The sequence below is a fragment of the Anas platyrhynchos genome, chromosome 6 (assembly GCF_047663525.1).
Source record: "Anas platyrhynchos isolate ZD024472 breed Pekin duck chromosome 6, IASCAAS_PekinDuck_T2T, whole genome shotgun sequence".
Taxonomy (NCBI): Eukaryota; Metazoa; Chordata; class Aves; order Anseriformes; family Anatidae; genus Anas; species Anas platyrhynchos.
Window position 1 is genome coordinate 23,669,205 of NC_092592.1, and position 22,915 is coordinate 23,692,119.

At 36.1% G+C, this 22,915-nt stretch overlaps 1 protein-coding gene across 7 annotated transcripts in view; it reads left to right on the forward strand.

Annotated features, from left to right (window-relative positions):
* LOC113840898 (kinesin-like protein KIF20B) overlaps positions 1–22,915 on the forward strand; it is a 41,635-nt gene that overhangs the window by 6,945 nt on the left and 11,775 nt on the right. For 6 of the 7 annotated variants that reach the window (XM_072039575.1, XM_072039578.1, XM_072039576.1 and 3 more), the window contains exons 9-26: positions 865–976; positions 1,523–1,594; positions 2,075–2,221; positions 3,606–3,768; positions 4,583–4,748; positions 8,051–9,257; positions 9,695–9,833; positions 10,790–11,044; positions 11,764–11,903; positions 12,428–12,578; positions 13,633–13,798; positions 17,101–18,307; positions 18,745–18,883; positions 19,877–19,999; positions 20,435–20,495; positions 21,115–21,240; positions 21,503–21,639; positions 22,714–22,869. In XM_072039575.1, coding sequence (XP_071895676.1) covers positions 865–976; positions 1,523–1,594; positions 2,075–2,221; positions 3,606–3,768; positions 4,583–4,748; positions 8,051–9,257; positions 9,695–9,833; positions 10,790–11,044; positions 11,764–11,903; positions 12,428–12,578; positions 13,633–13,798; positions 17,101–18,307; positions 18,745–18,883; positions 19,877–19,999; positions 20,435–20,495; positions 21,115–21,240; positions 21,503–21,639; positions 22,714–22,869 — 4,667 coding nt within the window. The remainder of the gene's footprint in view (positions 1–864; positions 977–1,522; positions 1,595–2,074; positions 2,222–3,605; positions 3,769–4,582; positions 4,749–8,050; positions 9,258–9,694; positions 9,834–10,789; positions 11,045–11,763; positions 11,904–12,427; positions 12,579–13,632; positions 13,799–17,100; positions 18,308–18,744; positions 18,884–19,876; positions 20,000–20,434; positions 20,496–21,114; positions 21,241–21,502; positions 21,640–22,713; positions 22,870–22,915) is intronic. The other variant, XR_011810032.1, reaches the window with a different exon arrangement.

Sequence of the window (22,915 nt, forward strand, 5' to 3'; positions counted from 1 at the left end):
TTAAAAGCTTGTTTGCTGGTATTTGGCATGTTTTTATCTTACATAGGCAAGGCCATAAATTGAGAAAGCTGAAGTGGACGTTAAACCTAACTCATTCACTTCTTCAAACACCAAAGTGTGTGAAATAAGAAATAGCCTACTTCGAGCTATGCTTTGGCTTAATCTTGATTATAAAGCTTAGTGTCAGGCTGTTATTGAGAGAAACACTTAATGATTTGTTTTTTCTTGAGGAACCACTTAAGGACTCTTTTTTTTTTTTCTTGGTCACATGGTATACTTGACAATACAATTTTGGTGGCCTTTCTGCTGTTGATATTATAAGATGTGTTAGGGTGACTGTAGGTATTAACTCTAGCACATACAGAGATGAAATAGTCATTATGTTGTAGCCAAAATTCCTCACTGATGCTTTTTCAGTTAAGTTGGTGGCCCGAAAAGGTATCCAGATAACCTGTTGTGGGTGTTCTTCCCCATACTCCCAGTCTGCTGGCTGAAACAGAAAGTGGTTCGCGTATTCTGCCTTAATGCATACATAGGACTTTTGTAATATTAGAGCCTACCTCGTTTTTTCAGTGCTCATGCTAAGGCTGCTTGCTTAATTTGGATAGAACATGCTTTGGTGTGTTGATAGGATGAAATGATGTGATATACCTTGCCCTTTCTTTTTCATTGGAGGAGGAATTTAATCCTCTCTGTTATCATTCTATAATTTGTCTGAAGAGTTGTAGTAAAATTAGTAAAAACATTAGTAAAATGTTTGTATGGCTTGAAAATGTATAATCCTCCGTGTGCATATATTATCCCCAGCTCTCTTCTTCCTGTTGTCTAATGATGGTTACAAAATGATTTTCTTTTTTCCTAAAGATCTGCAATGGGTTCAGATCTCTGATTCCAGAGAAGCTTTTAGACTTCTGAAACTGGGGCTGAAACACCAGAGTATTGCAAGTACAAAATTAAATACTTCCTCCAGCAGAAGGTGAGAAATTTTGAATAACATAGAATATAAGATGGTGTGGGTGGAAAGGAGAAGCTAAAATATGGACTGTGGCTTTCGGAGGGTAAGAGGTTTTAACAAGTTCTAGATACATAGGTTTCAATTCGTCCTCTAACAGCATGTGACCCCATGCTTTAAATCCAAAGGATTCTTCCTTCAAGAAGATGAATGTGTATAAAAGCTAACAATATTTTATCAAATATTCTCTTCAAGGCAGACGAACTTAGCTTTAGTCCATCTAGATGTCTGGGGGGGGCAAAATCCATACAACAAAAATTTATATCCCGAAAGAAAAGCTGAAAAGAATAGAAGGTTTCATGTAGATGAAGACCAAGAAATTCTTCCTCTAAGCAAAATAATTAGTGTGAGTTCCAGCTGTTTAAAAAGTTTAATGTATCTGGTAGAGTAAATGCTTAGATACATGGACAGATTTAACGGGGTTTTGAACAAGTGTTGTAGATAGCAAAGTGTTTTTTCTAAGTTTTAGTCTCACTTCATTTCTCTCTACTGACTTCCAACTTCTTTCAGTCACAGCATATTCACAGTTAAGGTACTGAAAATTGAAGATTTTGAAACACCCCGGGTGATACGAGTCAATGAGTAAGTTCAGAGCAGAATTCACCTTTTCCTTTGGGATGTGTCATTAGTTGCCTTCCATGCTGGTGTATTGGTACTATGCTGTACACCTAGTGTTCCCTGGCCTCATGCATAAAACTATGGTTTCCCCACTTCTTATCTATTTGTAGTACTAAGCCTTCTACCTCAAGCTGTCAGGTTGCAATGTTCTATATCTTGCATCCTCTGCTCAGCACAATGTTTCCCTACCCTGCTTCACTCTACTTATGAAGTCATACAAGTCCTCACGGAAGAGGATGAAGGGGAAATATAGGAAGCTTTTTGGGAAGGGGTTTGGCAGGAAGTAGTGTCAAACTTGACTGGGGAAGCAATGCTGAAAAGGTGGAAGGATTGATGTAGATGAAGACTAAAAAATCCTTTCTCTAAGAAAAGTTGATTAAAGTGATAAATAATTAGCGCATATTCCAAGGCAAGAAAGCTGAATTTTCCTATTTTTGCCTTTAGATTGTCACTGTGTGATCTTGCTGGTTCAGAAAGATGCACCAAGACACGTAATGAAGGTGATAGATTGAAAGAGAGTGGAAATATAAATACCTCTCTCCTGATTCTAGGCAAGTGTATTAATGCACTCAAGAACTGTCAACAGTCAAAGTAAGTCCTACAGATTGCAAACATGTATATACATATATATATATACACATATATACTTCTCACGCATTGCATACAACAGTTAAGCTAGTACTTGAAATATACTAGCTGACGCTGAGTTTCTTCTGGAAAAGATGGATAGACTTTCCAGATGTATAAAGTCTTTTTGATCTACTAAAGTGCTCTATAAATTTGTTTGCTTTGCTTTTTAATTAAATCATTAAATTGTAAATTGGTAAACATGCTGTCATAGGTTTTAGCAATTTAACTCTTCTGAGTTTGGCTTGTCAAACAAATTCTGGAATGACTTTTAAAACCACTTTTCAGTACCCTTACTGTAAAAGGATGAACGTTTAACTCATTTATTTCTCTGTTAACAATTTGCTATGTAATTCTACTGTCCCAATTTTCCTCACAGTGATATTGCTACGTTTATCCTAACAAAAAGAATTGTTTTTCCAAATTTTGATGTAACACTAGCCAGATCAGAAAGAATGGTAACCATATGCAGACAAAAAAGCCTACCTGCTATTTATAGGCTAGATTGGGATCTAAATGAGAGTAGACTGAACTTTTTGTATTTTAAACAACTGTACAATATATATTGTCACATCTGGTTGTAACTTTCCAGGAATTCTTTTCCACAGTTTCTCATCTAAAGATCTTTCTGTTCCAGAAGTTGAATGAACTCACTTTGCTCATGATATGCCCTTGTGAGCTTTACCACTTGTGCCATTACGCTGTGCCTGACAGCCTATTCACAGACTATTATGCTTAAAAGATTTTTTTTTTTTTAAAAAAAAGCTTTGCTAGTGACTTGCAGTCTCCTATCTTTCTGTCCATTCTAGATAGGAAGGATGCATTAAAACTACCAGATTCTTAATGGGCTTGAATGTATTCAGAATGTCTTTCTGGTCCTAATAACTTGGAATTCTAACAACATACAACAAATGTTCTGAAGCATGATTTCTTAAAATATTTGACTTTTTTGCAGTTATTTTTCTTAAAATGATTGGTTATTGTTCCTGCTTGTGGGTCACATGTTCTGACAGTGTAACTGCCTTGATATGTTCTGTAGCATTATTCATGTAATTCAATAGCTGTCATGTGAGGCTGTGTGACCTACCCTAGGTTAAATGTTGAACGTGTTAAAGGGCTCCCATTGGTAGTTTTACTGTATCCTAACTGAGAAGATAATGATTAAGTAGCAGCTGAAACAGCCATGCAATCTCCATGAGCAGGTGTATCTAGCAAAAAACAATTTTAATTCATATAAATATTACTGTAGTTAGTTATAGCTTGTAGTCTTCCAGCTGGATAGCTCTTATATTGACTGGAACTTTTTTAACTTCTGGCCATGATTTTTTTTTTTTTTTTGTCTTCAAAGGCTGCAGCAGCACATACCATTTCGGGAAAGTAAGTTAACTCATTTTCTTCAAGGATTCTTCAGTGGAAGAGGGAAAGTATACATGATAGTAAACATAAGCCAGTGTGCTTCAGCATATGATGAAACACTCAATGTGCTGAAATTCTCGGCCATTGCACAAAAAGTAAGTGTGTAGTTGTTTATCTTGTTGATCAATAATTATGATTTGCATTTAAAGAAGGGGCTCTCTCACTTCTAAGAACATGAATTTAATTACTGCATTTTCTGTCCCCATGTTGTGATCAAATTTTCTAATTACTTTTAGTCAGGCTTTATTTTCTTGTGAAGTGTCTAAGAAGCTCTACTAGAACATTCTTTTACTTTGGAGTGTGAGGGCAGGAACATCCTCTACCAAGAAAATCCTCTACTCCTGCAAAATGTCTAGCCTGAATGGAAGAGGCTTCTTATATTTGGAAGAAACTCCCTAAAATAAATCATCTTAACTCAGTTAAACACCTGGTCCAAAGTATGTACAACAGAACTGACCAGGCTTTCAAACTGCATTGTCTGTCATGAATAAAATGATCTGTGCCTTTGAAGTTGATTTTAACTCCAAACTATAGCAACACCTACAAGCTCATCACTTCAGTGTCGTAAGAACTGATGATTTGTCCTTCAAACAAATTGGCAATTATATGAACTCTGTACATAGGAAATTCTTTTTTGGGTGGTAAACTCATTGATTGTATGTGAATCTTCACATTTTTGCAGTTTCCCAAGCTCTTGCTCTGCCTTCTATATTGTTGAAAGCGTTGTGCTCTCGGTATCTGAAGGCATACTTGCTCTTGCTTTAAGATATGTAATTGATTTCTATGGGGGTTTTCAGAGGAACATCTTACCCAAATATTTTTTGTATGCAAATACATTTACAAAATGTACTAAGACTTAAGTGCTCATTTTGTAAAAACTTCAATGTAACTGACTTTATTTTAATCCAGGACAAGACTGTAACTAGCATTAAAAGAAAAATGGCAGAGGAGAGCTCTAACAAAGTAGCTGAAAGCAGTCAGGTAAAGGAATCTGAGGAAACTGTATTGGAAGCGGGAAGAAAGCGTTCATTAGGAAATGAACCTACTGTGGAAGAAGAGCCACCTACAAAGAAAGGTACAATTTCTACCGTCACAGGACAAGGTGTCTTTCAAAAAAACTTGATTCCTATTCCAGAGCAGAAGCCAAAAGTTGCAAAGCGTAAACTTTGTGGTATGAGGAGAAAATCTGTGCTAAAATGTAAATGGAAGTAACTGTTATGTCAATGCTTGTTTGCAGAAGGTCTTATACTGTTCACTCTTAAAAGCTTAAAATACAAGTTAGTTTTTTAGACTGCTTCCTCTGTTGCTTTTTCCTCATCTGCTGATAAACTCCCAGACTCAGTAGTAATTCTAATCTTCAGGATTGTTCTCATATTAACCTTACTTCCACTTCTGCTCTTCTTCCGGGAGAGTAACATCACCTGCTCAAGTGCTTCAGAATTTCTCAGGACAAGCATCAAAGCTGTCAATGACTTATTAATTGCTCAGTCATACAATATGTGCTGTGAGACAATGTTTAATTCTGTGTGTGTGTCCTGTGAACACACCAGCACTGGTCAAGACGATAGTTCTGGCAAAGAAGAAAAGATTTCCATCTGAATAGGAGTAACTATTTAAGTCCATAGCTGGCCTGTTGCACAGCTCTTATGTTTGCACTTTCAGTTATCTTGCTTTCTTTACTTTATTTTCAAGTTTGCCAGGGTACCACTTCTTATTTCTATCAGCGTCATTAAAGTCTGTTTAATCATCAAGATAGAGCTATGTGGGCCTGATTTGTGCAGGCAGAGCTTACAGGTACCATTTCACATTTAACTTCTGGACACAGCTGGGCTTCAGTTTCCTAGAACTATGGAAGCCATATGCAAAAAGGGAATCAAACATCCCTTTGACACTTCCCTTCGACCCTTTCTTTCTTGCCTCTTTCTTTCTTGCCTTCCTCTTGCAAAGTAAGTTTGAGGAAGGAAATCTAGGCCTTGTTTGGATGAGGATGCTGCCCTAGGAAGTAGGGGAAGCAAGTAATTCTCAACAGGTTCTAGGAGTGATTATACAAACTAACAGCCAACAGGTTCATAAAGTGTTAAGCAGAGGTGTGTTTAGTATTGGAACAACATTCACAACTGTTTTGTGCAAGGAAAGGTCTGGAGGAAGAGACTAGGTTTGCCAACAGTAGCCAAGGGAGGTAAAATACTAGTGGGCAAATGGTATGTGTGACCCAGTAGAGCATTTCTGCTGCTTTTACAACTTAATTGAACACTTGTCAAATATCTGAAGTCTCACTGAAAGAAAGTTCTGTCTCTGTCAGAAGATGGCTTGGTACACCAAGGTACACCAAACATCTCTGTCTCTACCATCTTTGTTTGGAGTGAATACTGGATCCTAATGGTACCACTTGAAGGTACCATGTACATCAGTGTTACAGGAGGAGGTGGGGGCAGTTGATGAAGCTGGTGTAGACTCTTTAATACACTAGATAGTAGTAGATTTGTTATAACAACTAAAACGCTCTCAAAACAACAACAAAAAATAGAAATTTATTTTGAGAACTGACAGTTCCAGCATTGAGATTTTTCTGTTGAGAAATACAGGCTATTCAGTCATTTTAGGTGTTCCTCTTATTTTTAGGTGTTTAAGTGTCTGACTTCAAAACTGAGCTGTGAGACGTTCCATAATGGTTAAAAATACATGTTAAAAAAATTTACCATTCTTGTTAAGTATACTTGGCACAATAGAAAAAAGAGCACAAATATATTGTGTTGGCTGTTTCATAGGATTTTGCCATACTAGTGGCATGAGCTAAATTTGTTTTAAGAGATGATGTGTTATCTTGGCTTGAAGTTTTTGTACATTTCTTTGGCCTTTAGGTCTTGCCTTCCATGTTTTGGGACGGTGCTTTTAGTACTTCCTGAATTAGAAGATTCTGGACTGAATGGCACGCTATCTTCTTGCAGTAATATTTATCTTGCTTTATAAGCATAATTATGGTTTTCAGCACAAAGCATTGCAATTGCTTCTAATTCCTCTTGTGAATGGCTATCTTCTTCTTACTGTAGGTGTTGGGCTATAAGCTCTTCAATTTCTCACTTGATGCCTGAGATAACAAAGTACCTTCTAGTACCTCAGCTCCTTTCCCCTTCAATGAAGTATGTAAAACTGTCTAGTATGAAGAATATGTAGTGTTTAGTTTGATACATTTTCTTGGGCCTGCCTACACAATTGGCCTTTCAGAGGAAAACTATCTCCTAACCCAAAACTTTTAGTCTTCTAGAACTTAAAAGCATGGCTTTACAAGCTAAAGTACTGCTATCATTGTGTTTGATCTAGCAGGAGCTTTTGGTAGGTCTAATTAGAAGAGATCAGCAGGAAGAAAGTGTTTGGTAGAATTCGATGACTGTTTTTATTAAATTGGTTGCGGGCTGTCTGTAGGAGTTGTTGGATCAGTTCAGAGGCTGCTTCCATGCAGTGCATGTGATGCTATGTGATATGGCCACCCAATTCCACCCTGTGGTAGGTGCAGTACTTGCAAGAAACAGTATCTCCCTAGAATACATAATTGTCATAACCTCAACCTTAGAGATGGTCAGGCTTTTTTGTACTAAAACATGGCATGCAGGTTACTGAACAGGCGGCTGGATTCTCAAGCACTCATGAAATGCAGCTGGAGTCCCTTTTGATAGAGAGAAAATGCATGTGATTTTTAGTTAATTGCTCATTACTTATGGAAAAAGCAGTCTCAAGCTAATAAAATATTTATGCAATTTGAGTTTGGAAATTTGTATCTCTTTGTGAGAGAACTTTGCATGCGATGCTGTAGGTGTAGGCAGAAGTGGTGATTCTTACATTTTTTTTAGAGTCCAATTGAAAAAAGAGGAGGGGAAGGATAGGAACACAGTGATAAACTTGTGTGGGATTTCAGCTTCCTTTTTAAAGTAAGGGGACGTTGAGTATGAATGAAACTTCTCAAAAAGCGTATCATGCGTTTGCTCTTCTAAACATAGTTTGGGTGATTAGCTGTATTGAAGGGATTGTTGAACCAGTGAATGTGGAAACTAGATAGAACTAAATTATCTAGCTCATAATATTGGAACATTTTTATAAACTAGGTAGGTTCTCTACTAGTGTTAGAGTAGAAGGTTTGAACAGAGCTAAGGCAGAGAATTTTTTCAGGCTGAGGGCCTTTTGGTGCAAAGTACTTAGAAGTCCAAGGCACCTATTTCATGCTAAGCTATTCAGAGGGCTTTAATTACTTTGAGACTTCAAAAGGCCATCTGACGTGAGGGTATGTTTTCCATATTGTGACCATTTTTCACATCATAATTGCTACTTGGTATTGCTAATAACTTAATGATTTTAATCAACCTGAGCTGTATTCATTTTTAGGAGTTGTGAAAGACAGTTGGGAAGATCTCTCGATAGAGCGAGAAAGAACTGAGCACGTGAACCAAAATAGTTATGACAAACATATGGAAACGCTTGCACTGAAGGAAAGAGTTGAAACCTTGGAGAGTCAGATAGCTGCACTTGAACAACAATGCAGAAGAGAAGAAAATGAAAAAGAAGAGTTCAGTGAGCAGGTAACAAACTTGCAACTTCAGCTCTCCCACTCTGAAGAAAGGGCAACTGGCTTGAGTGAAGAGCTTCAGCAGTATCGAACTGACTATCAGCAAATTGTTTCTGAATTGGATAAACAGAAGACTATAAATAAGGAGAAAGAAGAAAAGATTCTTCAACTAAAAAAGGAAGTAGAAGATGCCAAACAAAATATAATTGATAAAGTGTCACAAATAAAAACAATGCAGTCCAAAGTAGATAAGCTATGTAAATCTCACTTAGAGTCTCATGCTATGGATTTAGTTGATCTAAAGGATTCCTTAGATTATGAAAAAGAGGAATCGGAGACATCTCAAATTAATTCTATGTATATGCAGTCCCAAACGACTTCTATAGCAGATCCAAGATGGGAGAGCTCCTTTCACTACAGTGTTGAAAGCATTTGGGAAGAATGCAAAAGTATTATTAAGGCTTCCTCGCAGAAAAGTCAGCAGATCAAAGAACTAGTTCAAGAAGTTGAAAACTTAAAGAAGGGACTCGAGGACAGTGAAAACTGTAATAATCAACTAAAAGTAAAACTAAGTGAGATGACAAAACAAGATAGTCAGTCCATAAAGGAAAAGGCTCTTATGGATCAGTTAAAAGAGCAAATCCAAAAGAAAACTCAAGATTTTGAAAAACGGGCTGCAGAAGATCATAGAGTAATTACACAATTTGAGGAGGAAGTTACAAGTTACAAGGTAAAAATAAGAGAACTTGAATGCCTCTTAGAAGCTTTTCAAAAAAAAGAAGACAGCATGACAAAGTTAGAAGAAATACTTAAACAAAAGGAATCTATTATTTTAAATTTAGAAGCTAATACAGTAGCTCTGCAAGAAAAATGTGCTAATTCAGACCAAAAAATCAAAGAGTTATATAGTCAAGAAGCAAATTTGAACGAAGAAGTTGTGCAGTTGACAAACAGCTTGGAGAAGATGAAACTCTCTCTTTGGGAAAAGGAGAAATATGAAAACGAGAGAACACAGTCCATAGAACTGTAAGTAAATAGTGAGATAACTCATAGCCCTTTGAGACTGAGTCTGAGTTAAAACTACCTTCTATGAACGCTGATCTTCTTTAACATAACCCATCTGCATGTTATCAATATCATTTACTAAACTACTACTACAAGATAATCTTACTACCTTGAAATTAAGGGGAAAACAGAAACATGCAGGGTAACAGAATAAATTGGGGATTTATAATAGTTTTATGCTGTATATTCATGAGAACTGAATTTGAGTAGTTTGTTGCTTTAGCACCTTAGGAAAAGCTGAAATCTGAAAGTAAACGTATAGTTTGTTATTGATCTTGATAGATCTGAGATACTATTTATTGATAGAAACCAACAGTCAGAGCTTAGCTTAACCTGTGAATGTTGTTTCTTTCAGATGAGTAATAATGTTATTTCTGTCTTTTTATTTCTAACACCAGGCTAAATAAAGATCCCTTGGATAGTTCTGCCCTTGTACAGAGTTTGAAAAAAGATTTGCAGAGGAAAGAGGAAGATTATGAAGATTTGAAAAAGAAATTTTCTGATGCTAAGAAACAAATCCAGCAAGTACAAAAAGAGGTTTGTAGTCGTAGAATTGTTTTTCCAAATTTTGATGTAACACTAGCCAGATCAGAAAGAATGGTAACCATATGCAGACAAAAAAGCCTACCTGCTATTTATAGGCTAGATTGGGATCTAAATGAGAGTAGACTGAACTTTTTGTATTTTAAACAACTGTACAATATATATTGTCACATCCGGTTGTAACTTTCCAGGAATTCTTTTCCACAGTTTCTCATCTATGATCTTTCTGTTCCAGAAGTTGAATGAACTCACTTTGCTCATGATATGCCCTTGTGAGCTTTACCACTTGTGCCATTACGCTGTGCCTGACAGCCTATTCACAGACTATTATGCTTAAAAGATTTTTTTTTTTTTTAAAAAAAAGCTTTGCTAGTGACTTGCAGTCTCCTATCTTTCTGTCCATTCTAGATAGGAATTTAATTACTGCATTTTCTGTCCCCATGTTGTGATCAAATTTTCTAATTACTTTTAGTCAGGCTTTATTTTCTTGTGAAGTGTCTAAGAAGCTCTACTAGAACATTCTTTTACTTTGGAGTGTGAGGGCAGGAACATCCTCTACCAAGAAAATCCTCTACTCCTGCAAAATGTCTAGCCTGAATGGAAGAGGCTTCTTATATTTAGAAGAAACTCCCTAAAATTGGGTAAACTTTGTTTCTCTGCACATAATATAGTCCTATCCAGGAGAGCATGTTAGCTGCCCCATATGCCACTGACATCCGAATTCTGAATACTGTTCAAGTATTGACAAAAGTTCGACAGCAAAGCCTGAAAGGTTTTGGAAAGGTAGGAAAGTGGAGGTTAAGCAGAATGGCTAAGAGTAAATGCAATGATATAACCTTGAAAAAGATAGAAGACTAAACTGTCAGATCAGTACTGGAGCCTTAATGGAAGACACAAAGCTTCTGAGATTTAAGAAATACTGATTGCTTTGTTCTTTATTTTCTGAGTAGGTTTTAGTTATGGACACATCTATTCTTCCCCATGATCAGTCATTTGGCCAGAAATTGGTAAGAGAATCATCACTACTAAGTGATGCTAAAATTCCTATTCCGAGGAAAAGAGCTACTATTCTATGGGACCGGAGCGTAGAAGATGGGATCGAAGATGATAATGATGAGATGGAAGAACATCATAATTTGGAAAGAGAAGAAGAAGAGCAGAGACATGATGAAAATCAAGTCCTTATTGGAAAAGAAGAATATACAGTACGTATCAGGACTACTTCAGGAATTAGTGTAGCACTGAGTCTTGAAAAAACGTATTCTCCTGGTTTCCTTCACCTCTCTCGTATTCCTTTTGATCACCTTTTTCCATAAATCCAGTGTTAAGAACTAAAAGCGGGATTACTCAGATTTTTCATCTATTGTAGGAAAGATGCATGAAATGTGTTGAAATACACACTGAGCAATGACACCTGCAGGTTTGCTTCTATTGGCTTTGTGTAACCTCTGGTCAGTATGTGTCAAGGATTGTGTTCTATCAACAGAGAAGACCTTTCCCTTACATTTTGTTAACAGTTACTTTTAAGATTTTAGTCTCTTTTGGGACAGTGCTTCTTCAGAAAGTTACTTCCAGATAAAAGAGGGAGTAGGGAACAGATCAGAGTCTGTTTTGTGGAGGCTTCATTTATCTCAACCAAAAATGGGTATTTGAAATACAAGAGCTAAAAAAGCTTAATTTTGCAGGACTTGAAGTTCTTGACAAATGCCATTTCTGTGCAAATTTATCTGTTCGTTACTAGCACAGCACTTTATTCTTCAATCTAATTGTGAATGCTCTTGTTTATGAAGAAGTTAATAAAAGAATTGAAAGAACTTTTTTTTTTCAGACATAGTGAAGTGGTGTTTAAGTGTTCGAGGAATGGGGAAAAATCTCACTTCTGGGGAAACCAATACTTTATGAAAAATGCTAATTGTAATTCTAGGCACTGCTGAGTCTTATAAAAGACTTGAAGAACAAACTTAATACTGAAAAGAAAAATAAGCTAGTGCTGGAATTAAAAGTTCGTGAAGAAATGGCACAAGAATTTTCCCAATACATGGCTGAGTGGGAAATAAATTTCATGTAAGTTAGCTTTTAATTTGACTTAGAACTATTGCTTAAAAATAAGTGAATACACTTATTTCTTAAAATCTGACCTTTGGCCATAATAGATTGTACTCTTCTGCTAGGCTTGCTCTGTTACTCTTACCTGTTAATATATCTGTTTCTATTTGTACTATGAGTTCAGGAAAAATACACTGTATGAAAGTTTGGGGGGTGGGGCCATGGGAAGGGGGAGGCTGTATCTCTGGAGTCCTTAGTGATACTCCAGACAAGTATTCTGGCTCAAGAAACTTAGAAAAAATGCTTCTAGGATACACTTCAAACTGTTGTAATTCCTCCTTGCTCTGTTTGCTGCCATCTCCCAACTCCATTCCCCCAGCAAATCTTGGGGAGTGGGGGGAAATACACTTCTTTTTTTAGTGTAAGAGTAGTATTCTGTGTATTATTCTGTTGTACCCAAATAAAGGAGAAACACCTTTGTTTATGGGAAGCTGTGCTAATAACTTAGCAGCTCTTTTAGCTGACTTTCTTTTCTACTACAGAGAGTGTCTTTTTCATGAATGTGAACGGCTCGAAGAAAATTCTGAAAGGCGTCTGGAAATCTTCAAGGAATTTGTAAATGGTTATACTGAAAACCCTGATGAAGAAGAGAAATTCAAGGATCAGTCTTGCAGTGAACAGGCTGGACCTCTGGTATTTTTTATTGACTTTTCCCCTGAAGCTGTTTTGGTTTTTACTAATTTTTATGGGGTGGGATCCCTTATCAGGATTAGACAGAAGGATTATTTCAAGGATGTTTTCTAAAGCTGTATCCTCAGCAAGACGTTAAACGTCTTGCTTTTTTGAACCTGATGCTCAGTAGTCTTAAGTAGTTCTGAGAACACTTTAAATGGAGTTTACTTTGTCAGCATTCAATCAGTTTCTCTTCCCCTGAAAAAATAAGGCTTTGACCTTGCTTAGCCTTTGATTCCCTATCTCTTCCTCACTGCAATTGAGGTTTTCTATAGTATTAAAGCTGACTGAGAGTCGCAATGACTGCTACCTATTATTACTATTTTTTCCAAGAGCAAGGTTCCAACTCCATCCAACGTTTCTATGAGACTGTGTGGCATGACACTTAAAACACGGCCACGAGCCTTAACACTATTAGGAAGATTTTTCTTGAAGTCTTGAGGATGAGTAATAAGTCCTTGGCAGTGCCAGCATGGCTTACTGTTTGTGTCATCTTGTAAGAAACTTTAACTCATCTTAACTCAGTTAAACACCTGGTCCAAAGTATGTACAACAGAACTGACCAGGCTTTCAAACTGCATTGTCTGTCATGAATAAAATGATCTGTGCCTTTGAAGTTGATTTTAACTCCAAACTATAGCAACACCTACAAGCTCATCACTTCAGTGTCGTAAGAACTGATGATTTGTCCTTCAAACAAATTGGCAATTATATAAACTCTGTACATAGGAAATTCTTTTTTGGGTGGTAAACTCATTGATTGTATGTGAATCTTCACATCTTTGCAGTTTCCCAAGCTCTTGCTCTGCCTTCTATATTGTTGAAAGCGTTGTGCTCTCGGTATCTGAAGGCATACTTGCTCTTGCTTTAAGATATGTAATTGATTTCTATGGGGGTTTTCAGAGGAACATCTTACCCAAATATTTTTTGTATGCAAATACATTTACAAAATGTACTAAGACTTAAGTGCTCATTTTGTAAAAACTTCAATGTAACTGACTTTATTTTAATCCAGGACAAGACTGTAACTAGCATTAAAAGAAAAATGGCAGAGGAGAGCTCTAACAAAGTAGCTGAAAGCAGTCAGGTAAAGGAATCTGAGGAAACTGTATTGGAAGCGGGAAGAAAGCGTTCATTAGGAAATGAACCTACTGTGGAAGAAGAGCCACCTACAAAGAAAGGTACAATTTCTACCGTCACAGGACAAGGTGTCTTTCAAAAAAACTTGATTCCTATTCCAGAGCAGAAGCCAAAAGTTGCAAAGCGTAAACTTTGTGGTATGAGGAGAAAATCTGTGCTAAAATGTAAATGGAAGTAACTGTTATGTCAATGCTTGTTTGCAGAAGGTCTTATACTGTTCACTCTTAAAAGCTTAAAATACAAGTTAGTTTTTTAGACTGCTTCCTCTGTTGCTTTTTCCTCATCTGCTGATAAACTCCCAGACTCAGTAGTAATTCTAATCTTCAGGATTGTTCTCATATTAACCTTACTTCCACTTCTGCTCTTCTTCCGGGAGAGTAACATCACCTGCTCAAGTGCTTCAGAATTTCTCAGGACAAGCATCAAAGCTGTCAATGACTTATTAATTGCTCAGTCATACAATATGTGCTGTGAGACAATGTTTAATTCTGTGTGTGTGTCCTGTGAACACACCAGCACTGGTCAAGACGATAGTTCTGGCAAAGAAGAAAAGATTTCCATCTGAATAGGAGTAACTATTTAAGTCCATAGCTGGCCTGTTGCACAGCTCTTATGTTTGCACTTTCAGTTATCTTGCTTTCTTTACTTTATTTTCAAGTTTGCCAGGGTACCACTTCTTATTTCTATCAGCGTCATTAAAGTCTGTTTAATCATCAAGATAGAGCTATGTGGGCCTGATTTGTGCAGGCAGAGCTTACAGGTACCATTTCACATTTAACTTCTGGACACAGCTGGGCTTCAGTTTCCTAGAACTATGGAAGCCATATGCAAAAAGGGAATCAAACATCCCTTTGACACTTCCCTTCGACCCTTTCTTTCTTGCCTCTTTCTTTCTTGCCTTCCTCTTGCAAAGTAAGTTTGAGGAAGGAAATCTAGGCCTTGTTTGGATGAGGATGCTGCCCTAGGAAGTAGGGGAAGCAAGTAATTCTCAACAGGTTCTAGGAGTGATTATACAAACTAACAGCCAACAGGTTCATAAAGTGTTAAGCAGAGGTGTGTTTAGTATTGGAACAACATTCACAACTGTTTTGTGCAAGGAAAGGTCTGGAGGAAGAGACTAGGTTTGCCAACAGTAGCCAAGGGAGGTAAAATACTAGTGGGCAAATGGTATGTGTGACCCAGTAGAGCATTTCTGCTGCTTTTACAACTTAATTGAACACTTGTCAAATATCTGAAGTCTCACTGAAAGAAAGTTCTGTCTCTGTCAGAAGATGGCTTGGTACACCAAGGTACACCAAACATCTCTGTCTCTACCATCTTTGTTTGGAGTGAATACTGGATCCTAATGGTACCACTTGAAGGTACCATGTACATCAGTGTTACAGGAGGAGGTGGGGGCAGTTGATGAAGCTGGTGTAGACTCTTTAATACACTAGATAGTAGTAGATTTGTTATAACAACTAAAACGCTCTCAAAACAACAACAAAAAATAGAAATTTATTTTGAGAACTGACAGTTCCAGCATTGAGATTTTTCTGTTGAGAAATACAGGCTATTCAGTCATTTTAGGTGTTCCTCTTATTTTTAGGTGTTTAAGTGTCTGACTTCAAAACTGAGCTGTGAGACGTTCCATAATGGTTAAAAATACATGTTAAAAAAATTTACCATTCTTGTTAAGTATACTTGGCACAATAGAAAAAAGAGCACAAATATATTGTGTTGGCTGTTTCATAGGATTTTGCCATACTAGTGGCATGAGCTAAATTTGTTTTAAGAGATGATGTGTTATCTTGGCTTGAAGTTTTTGTACATTTCTTTGGCCTTTAGGTCTTGCCTTCCATGTTTTGGGACGGTGCTTTTAGTACTTCCTGAATTAGAAGATTCTGGACTGAATGGCACGCTATCTTCTTGCAGTAATATTTATCTTGCTTTATAAGCATAATTATGGTTTTCAGCACAAAGCATTGCAATTGCTTCTAATTCCTCTTGTGAATGGCTATCTTCTTCTTACTGTAGGTGTTGGGCTATAAGCTCTTCAATTTCTCACTTGATGCCTGAGATAACAAAGTACCTTCTAGTACCTCAGCTCCTTTCCCCTTCAATGAAGTATGTAAAACTGTCTAGTATGAAGAATATGTAGTGTTTAGTTTGATACATTTTCTTGGGCCTGCCTACACAATTGGCCTTTCAGAGGAAAACTATCTCCTAACCCAAAACTTTTAGTCTTCTAGAACTTAAAAGCATGGCTTTACAAGCTAAAGTACTGCTATCATTGTGTTTGATCTAGCAGGAGCTTTTGGTAGGTCTAATTAGAAGAGATCAGCAGGAAGAAAGTGTTTGGTAGAATTCGATGACTGTTTTTATTAAATTGGTTGCGGGCTGTCTGTAGGAGTTGTTGGATCAGTTCAGAGGCTGCTTCCATGCAGTGCATGTGATGCTATGTGATATGGCCACCCAATTCCACCCTGTGGTAGGTGCAGTACTTGCAAGAAACAGTATCTCCCTAGAATACATAATTGTCATAACCTCAACCTTAGAGATGGTCAGGCTTTTTTGTACTAAAACATGGCATGCAGGTTACTGAACAGGCGGCTGGATTCTCAAGCACTCATGAAATGCAGCTGGAGTCCCTTTTGATAGAGAGAAAATGCATGTGATTTTTAGTTAATTGCTCATTACTTATGGAAAAAGCAGTCTCAAGCTAATAAAATATTTATGCAATTTGAGTTTGGAAATTTGTATCTCTTTGTGAGAGAACTTTGCATGCGATGCTGTAGGTGTAGGCAGAAGTGGTGATTCTTACATTTTTTTTAGAGTCCAATTGAAAAAAGAGGAGGGGAAGGATAGGAACACAGTGATAAACTTGTGTGGGATTTCAGCTTCCTTTTTAAAGTAAGGGGACGTTGAGTATGAATGAAACTTCTCAAAAAGCGTATCATGCGTTTGCTCTTCTAAACATAGTTTGGGTGATTAGCTGTATTGAAGGGATTGTTGAACCAGTGAATGTGGAAACTAGATAGAACTAAATTATCTAGCTCATAATATTGGAACATTTTTATAAACTAGGTAGGTTCTCTACTAGTGTTAGAGTAGAAGGTTTGAACAGAGCTAAGGCAGAGAATTTTTTCAGGCTGAGGGCCTTTTGGTGCAAAGTACTTAGAAGTCCAAGGCACCTATTTCATGCTAAGCTATTCAGAGGGCTTTAATTACTTTGAGACTTCAAAAGGCCATCTGACGTGAGGGTATGTTTTCCATATTGTGACCATTTTTCACATCATAATTGCTACTTGGTATTGCTAATAACTTAATGATTTTAATCAACCTGAGCTGTATTCATTTTTAGGAGTTGTGAAAGACAGTTGGGAAGATCTCTCGATAGAGCGAGAAAGAACTGAGCACGTGAACCAAAATAGTTATGACAAACATATGGAAACGCTTGCACTGAAGGAAAGAGTTGAAACCTTGGAGAGTCAGATAGCTGCACTTGAACAACAATGCAGAAGAGAAGAAAATGAAAAAGAAGAGTTCAGTGAGCAGGTAACAAACTTGCAACTTCAGCTCTCCCACTCTGAAGAAAGGGCAACTGGCTTGAGTGAAGAGCTTCAGCAGTATCGAACTGACTATCAGCAAATTGTTTCTGAATTGGATAAACAGAAGACTATAAATAAGGAGAAAGAAGAAAAGATTCTTCAACTAAAAAAGGAAGTAGAAGATGCCAAACAAAATATAATTGATAAAGTGTCACAAATAAAAACAATGCAGTCCAAAGTAGATAAGCTATGTAAATCTCACTTAGAGTCTCATGCTATGGATTTAGTTGATCTAAAGGATTCCTTAGATTATGAAAAAGAGGAATCGGAGACATCTCAAATTAATTCTATGTATATGCAGTCCCAAACGACTTCTATAGCAGATCCAAGATGGGAGAGCTCCTTTCACTACAGTGTTGAAAGCATTTGGGAAGAATGCAAAAGTATTATTAAGGCTTCCTCGCAGAAAAGTCAGCAGATCAAAGAACTAGTTCAAGAAGTTGAAAACTTAAAGAAGGGACTCGAGGACAGTGAAAACTGTAATAATCAACTAAAAGTAAAACTAAGTGAGATGACAAAACAAGATAGTCAGTCCATAAAGGAAAAGGCTCTTATGGATCAGTTAAAAGAGCAAATCCAAAAGAAAACTCAAGATTTTGAAAAACGGGCTGCAGAAGATCATAGAGTAATTACACAATTTGAGGAGGAAGTTACAAGTTACAAGGTAAAAATAAGAGAACTTGAATGCCTCTTAGAAGCTTTTCAAAAAAAAGAAGACAGCATGACAAAGTTAGAAGAAATACTTAAACAAAAGGAATCTATTATTTTAAATTTAGAAGCTAATACAGTAGCTCTGCAAGAAAAATGTGCTAATTCAGACCAAAAAATCAAAGAGTTATATAGTCAAGAAGCAAATTTGAACGAAGAAGTTGTGCAGTTGACAAACAGCTTGGAGAAGATGAAACACTCTCTTTGGGAAAAGGAGAAATATGAAAACGAGAGAACACAGTCCATAGAACTGTAAGTAAATAGTGAGATAACTCATAGCCCTTTGAGACTGAGTCTGAGTTAAAACTACCTTCTATGAACGCTGATCTTCTTTAACATAACCCATCTGTATGTTATCAATATCATTTACTAAACTACTACTACAAGATAATCTTACTACCTTGAAATTAAGGGGAAAACAGAAACATGCAGGGTAACAGAATAAATTGGGGATTTATAATAGCTTTATGCTGTATATTCATGAGAACTGAATTTGAGTAGTTTGTTGCTTTAGCACCTTAGGAAAAGCTGAAATCTGAAAGTAAACGTATAGTTTGTTATTGATCTTGATAGATCTGAGATACTATTTATTGATAGAAACCAACAGTCAGAGCTTAGCTTAACCTGTGAATGTTGTTTCTTTCAGATGAGTAATAATGTTATTTCTGTCTTTTTATTTCTAACACCAGGCTAAATAAAGATCTCTTGGATAGTTCTGCCCTTGTACAGAGTTTGAAAAAAGATTTGCAGAGGAAAGAGGAAGATTATGAAGATTTGAAAGAGAAATTTTCTGATGCTGAGAAACAAATCCAGCAAGTACAAAAAGAGGTTTGTAGTCATAGTCAAGATGTTTCTTCTGCAATGTTATTCTTGGTTTTATTTGAAACATGTTTCTCTCAAATCTCCAACTTTGAAGGTTAAGTGTTTCATGTTAAGGCTATTTTGTTATACAGCTAGAGTAGCTGTGAATTGTTAATATTTCTGTTGAAGTTGTAGAGAAGATGAGATGCCAAAATGTGGTTTAATATAGGTAATGGGGGAAGGAAGAAGTAAATTTTATTAGTGACCTTGAAAAAGGGTTGTGGGGAAAGAAAGGATGATTTGATTATGGTGAGATACCTTACTCTAACAAGTATTATGTCTTACAGTGGTATTTGTGCTAACTTTAAAGCCTCAACCTTCAGATTTGTGGAAAATGAATATATCTGGGAGGAAAAGTGGTATATACCAGAAGAAAGCACTCCAAGGCTTCTTTTCAATTTCAGTTATTTTTTGCATTCGTAACTTGTAGTAATAATAATTGTTAGTATATAGTTATGAAGTGATAGTTTCTTAGAACCTGATAAGTTACTGCAAGAAAGATTCTTCCAAAAGATTGGAAGAGTTTGGGATTGAAAATGAAGGCTTAAAAATGTAACAGTGTCTTTCCTGTAGCCTTATGCTTGCTGACCTTTTACTGCTCAGAGTTTGGTGGTTAATCCTTCTTTATTTGACAAAGAGTAAGGGGTGGTGAAATCATGTCAAAAAAACTGTTGTTTTTCCAAATAGACAACTAAATTTGGAGTTTAGATTATGCCATTTGAATTTTGTTTTTCCTGCCAAACATACTGTAATAACTGATGGAAAATCGTGTCAGAAAGAATGCACAGTATAATGCACATCCAGACCCTGAAATTTAGTTAAGATGTTCATATTCTTGCAATAAATTGATTTTTTTTTAATGAAAGTATTTAGTTATTTAAGTAACTTAGATTGTATAAAAAAAGCTTGTAACTAATTGTCAGCTTTGTTTGTTGTCTCTGCATTCTACCTCCATTGTAGGTGTCCACAATGCGTTCCGAAGAGAAATCCCTGAGGAACAAAGTTAATGAACTTGAAAAAATCAAAACACAGTTGAGTGAAGAACTGGATATCAAACAGCGTGCTATCCAGCAATTTAAAAGGGTATTTTTTTTCTCTTAATTTTTTAACTAGTCTGTTAATGACATGTTCTCTAAGTAACAAAGCTTACAGAACTGGAGGTAAAACTAAAGTAACCAGCTGAAACTAGACATAACAGATGGGAAGTGTTTAAAAGATTATTGCAGAGCACTGGTAATTTTTTTTAAATACAGCAATCAGCTTAGTAAATACATATGTAATACCCTGATTCTATTTTGTGATGTCTACTTTTTATTAGTTGAGATGTCTTTCTCTAAACCTTTTTTATCAGCTTGAATGCTCCTTTACACTCTATAGAAAAAAATATTTATTCTAGACTGTCTTGAATGTTCCACTCATTCAAGTTCAGAATGAAAAGCATTGTAGGCTGCTACTGATTTCTAGTCTGTATGTTTTTCTTTCAACACTCTTCTTTAACTTGCTTTCAATGATATGTAGGAGCAGTTGAGTAATGAGAAGCTGGAAGAAGTCTCCAGACAGTATGAGAATACACGTAAAGGTCAGAAAAAGCCATTACTTTTCTGTTTTTTGGGTGTGGAATGTCAGTGTAAGGAGTTGTCATGCTATTAACTACCTTGATAAGTTTTACGTATTCGTATAGTGAGACATGATTTGAGAAACCCTAAGCTGAATGTTAAAATGTTAGTTAGCAATTAATTTTTGTTGTATCACTCTTATCATGTGTATTTGAAAGCAGAGAAACAGAATTAAAATAAGAAACAAGTCCTTGAGAAAGTGTAGATATGCTGTACTTTCTTTAATCTGGTATTTATTTGCCAAAATAAATGACCTTTAACAAAAATCAAACACTGAAATATGAAATCCTACAACAATAGATTCTGTAGGCTTGATGAACTTAGAGTAGCTGAATCATGGCTTTCTCATAATACAGTCAATATTCTTATTTATCTTAAACTTAGATGAGAGATTTAACTCTATTCAGTAAGGCTTTCTTAAGGTTTTTTATGTATTTGTATATAAATATTTGAATAGAGATGCTCTATTTCTAATAGATCTTTTGATCATAGGGGGAAACTACTTTGTATTGAAGGCTTTCTTAGAAAAAATCATGGGAACTGGTAGGGGGTTCATCTGTAAATTTGTTTTCAAACCTTCAGAACTCAGTGCAAAAGAAAAAATAATTGAAGATATGCGGATGACATTAGAAGAACAAGAGCAGACTCAGATTGAACAAGAACAAGTACTTGAAGCCAAACTAGAAGAAAACAGCAGATTAGTTTCAGGTAATCTCTCCAGGGAAAGGAAGCAGGGAGGCAACGTTGTTTTTTTATATATGTTGCAGTAGCCACTTCTATTTTCCAGTTGACCGTTATTTAGGTATTAATTTTCTGTAATACATAACAAATTTCTAATAGTTGAAGGCTTCTGTTATTCCTTTGTGTTAGTAGCTGATAAAGCCAAGTGACTTTAGCAGGTAAATGTTAATGTGGTCAAATACATATTTGAAACTACACACCATGTAACCTCATTTTCTGTACCAACTAGAATTGGAAATGTGGAAGCAGAAATATATGCAGCTGAATAACCAGAGCAATACTGAGTGGCAGCCAAAGATGACCAGAAATGATGACACAAACATAAATGGAAATGAGGAATTAATAAAGCTGCAGAAAGAACTGAAGGTAGAATAGGGTGACTTAATTCATACTTAATTTTAAAGCAGTACCTTCTAGGAGACTAGGTTTTTTTTCATAATCATATGATAAGGAGTACAACTTTCCCTACATTATGCTACAATGGACAGTGCTTCTGTTGCTGCCTTCCCCTGAATGTTTGTCTTAACCAATCTGACTTCCTTCATTGATAAAAAGAAATAGACTCTCACTGGAATTTCCGAAGTGATTATACAACAGATTGCATTTATTCCATTAGTGCAATGGTTCTGCACTTTTTTCTTTCCTCCTGAAAAATTATTTGTTTCTAATGCATAAAACAAATGCTATCCTTCAAACAGAAGGGAAAGTTGAACACTCATTGCTCCATTTTATACTAGATCTACACAATATAAACCAAGTACTTAGTCGATTTGTACATCATATGCAAGAAGGAAATACGAACTCGAAGCAAATCATAAACTTCAGATGATAGTTTTGTCAAACGCGTTTCCTGTCAATTGATTTGGTTAACTAAATAAGCTATTTAGATTACGTAGACTTTTTTCCAAGCAGTTTCTCAGGCGCTGTCTGCCTTACATAAGAGAAGGATAACAGATTTGATTGTGATTTAAAAAAAAAAAAAAAGGCAAGGTTGCTGTGGATTGGCCGTTCTTAGGTACTCATCTACTCCTACCATTTAAATTGTACTGCATTCTTTGCCTTTCAGTCTTAAATTAGAAGCAAGTTTTCTAATGTTTCCTGTAAGGTGGCATAAAAGATTAGATGCTTGTAAGTTAGAAGGGTCTCCTTAGTACTACTTTTGGTGTAACTTTTATAGTGCTCATGATTTACTCGGAGCATTTTTAAAGAAATGTTTTATGAAGTCGCTTCTTTCTGAATAAGAAATGCTGAAAATTGATAATGTCTTTTCCAATAGAAAAGAAGTGATGAATATCTAATACCAGCATTTGAGAATATGCTGGAGTAAAACTGTTAGTATTTATCTTTCTGAAACAAGTCTATTTAATGGTAATCTGGCTTTTAAGACTTTGGTTTTGCTTGATTTCTTATGACTTCATTTCAAATCTCTTTTAAAAATAGGAAAATGAGGCGAAGTATCAAACTGACAGAAAAAAGTGGATGGAAGAAAAAAAAGGACTCATAGATCAAGTAAAAGAAGCTGAGAGCCATCGCAACAGAGAAATGAAAAAATTTGCTGAGGACAGAGAGCGTCATATAAAGCAGCAAGCCGAAATTGTAAGTGATGAGGTCTTGGCAGAGTCCTTTAGTGTAAGTCTGTAGT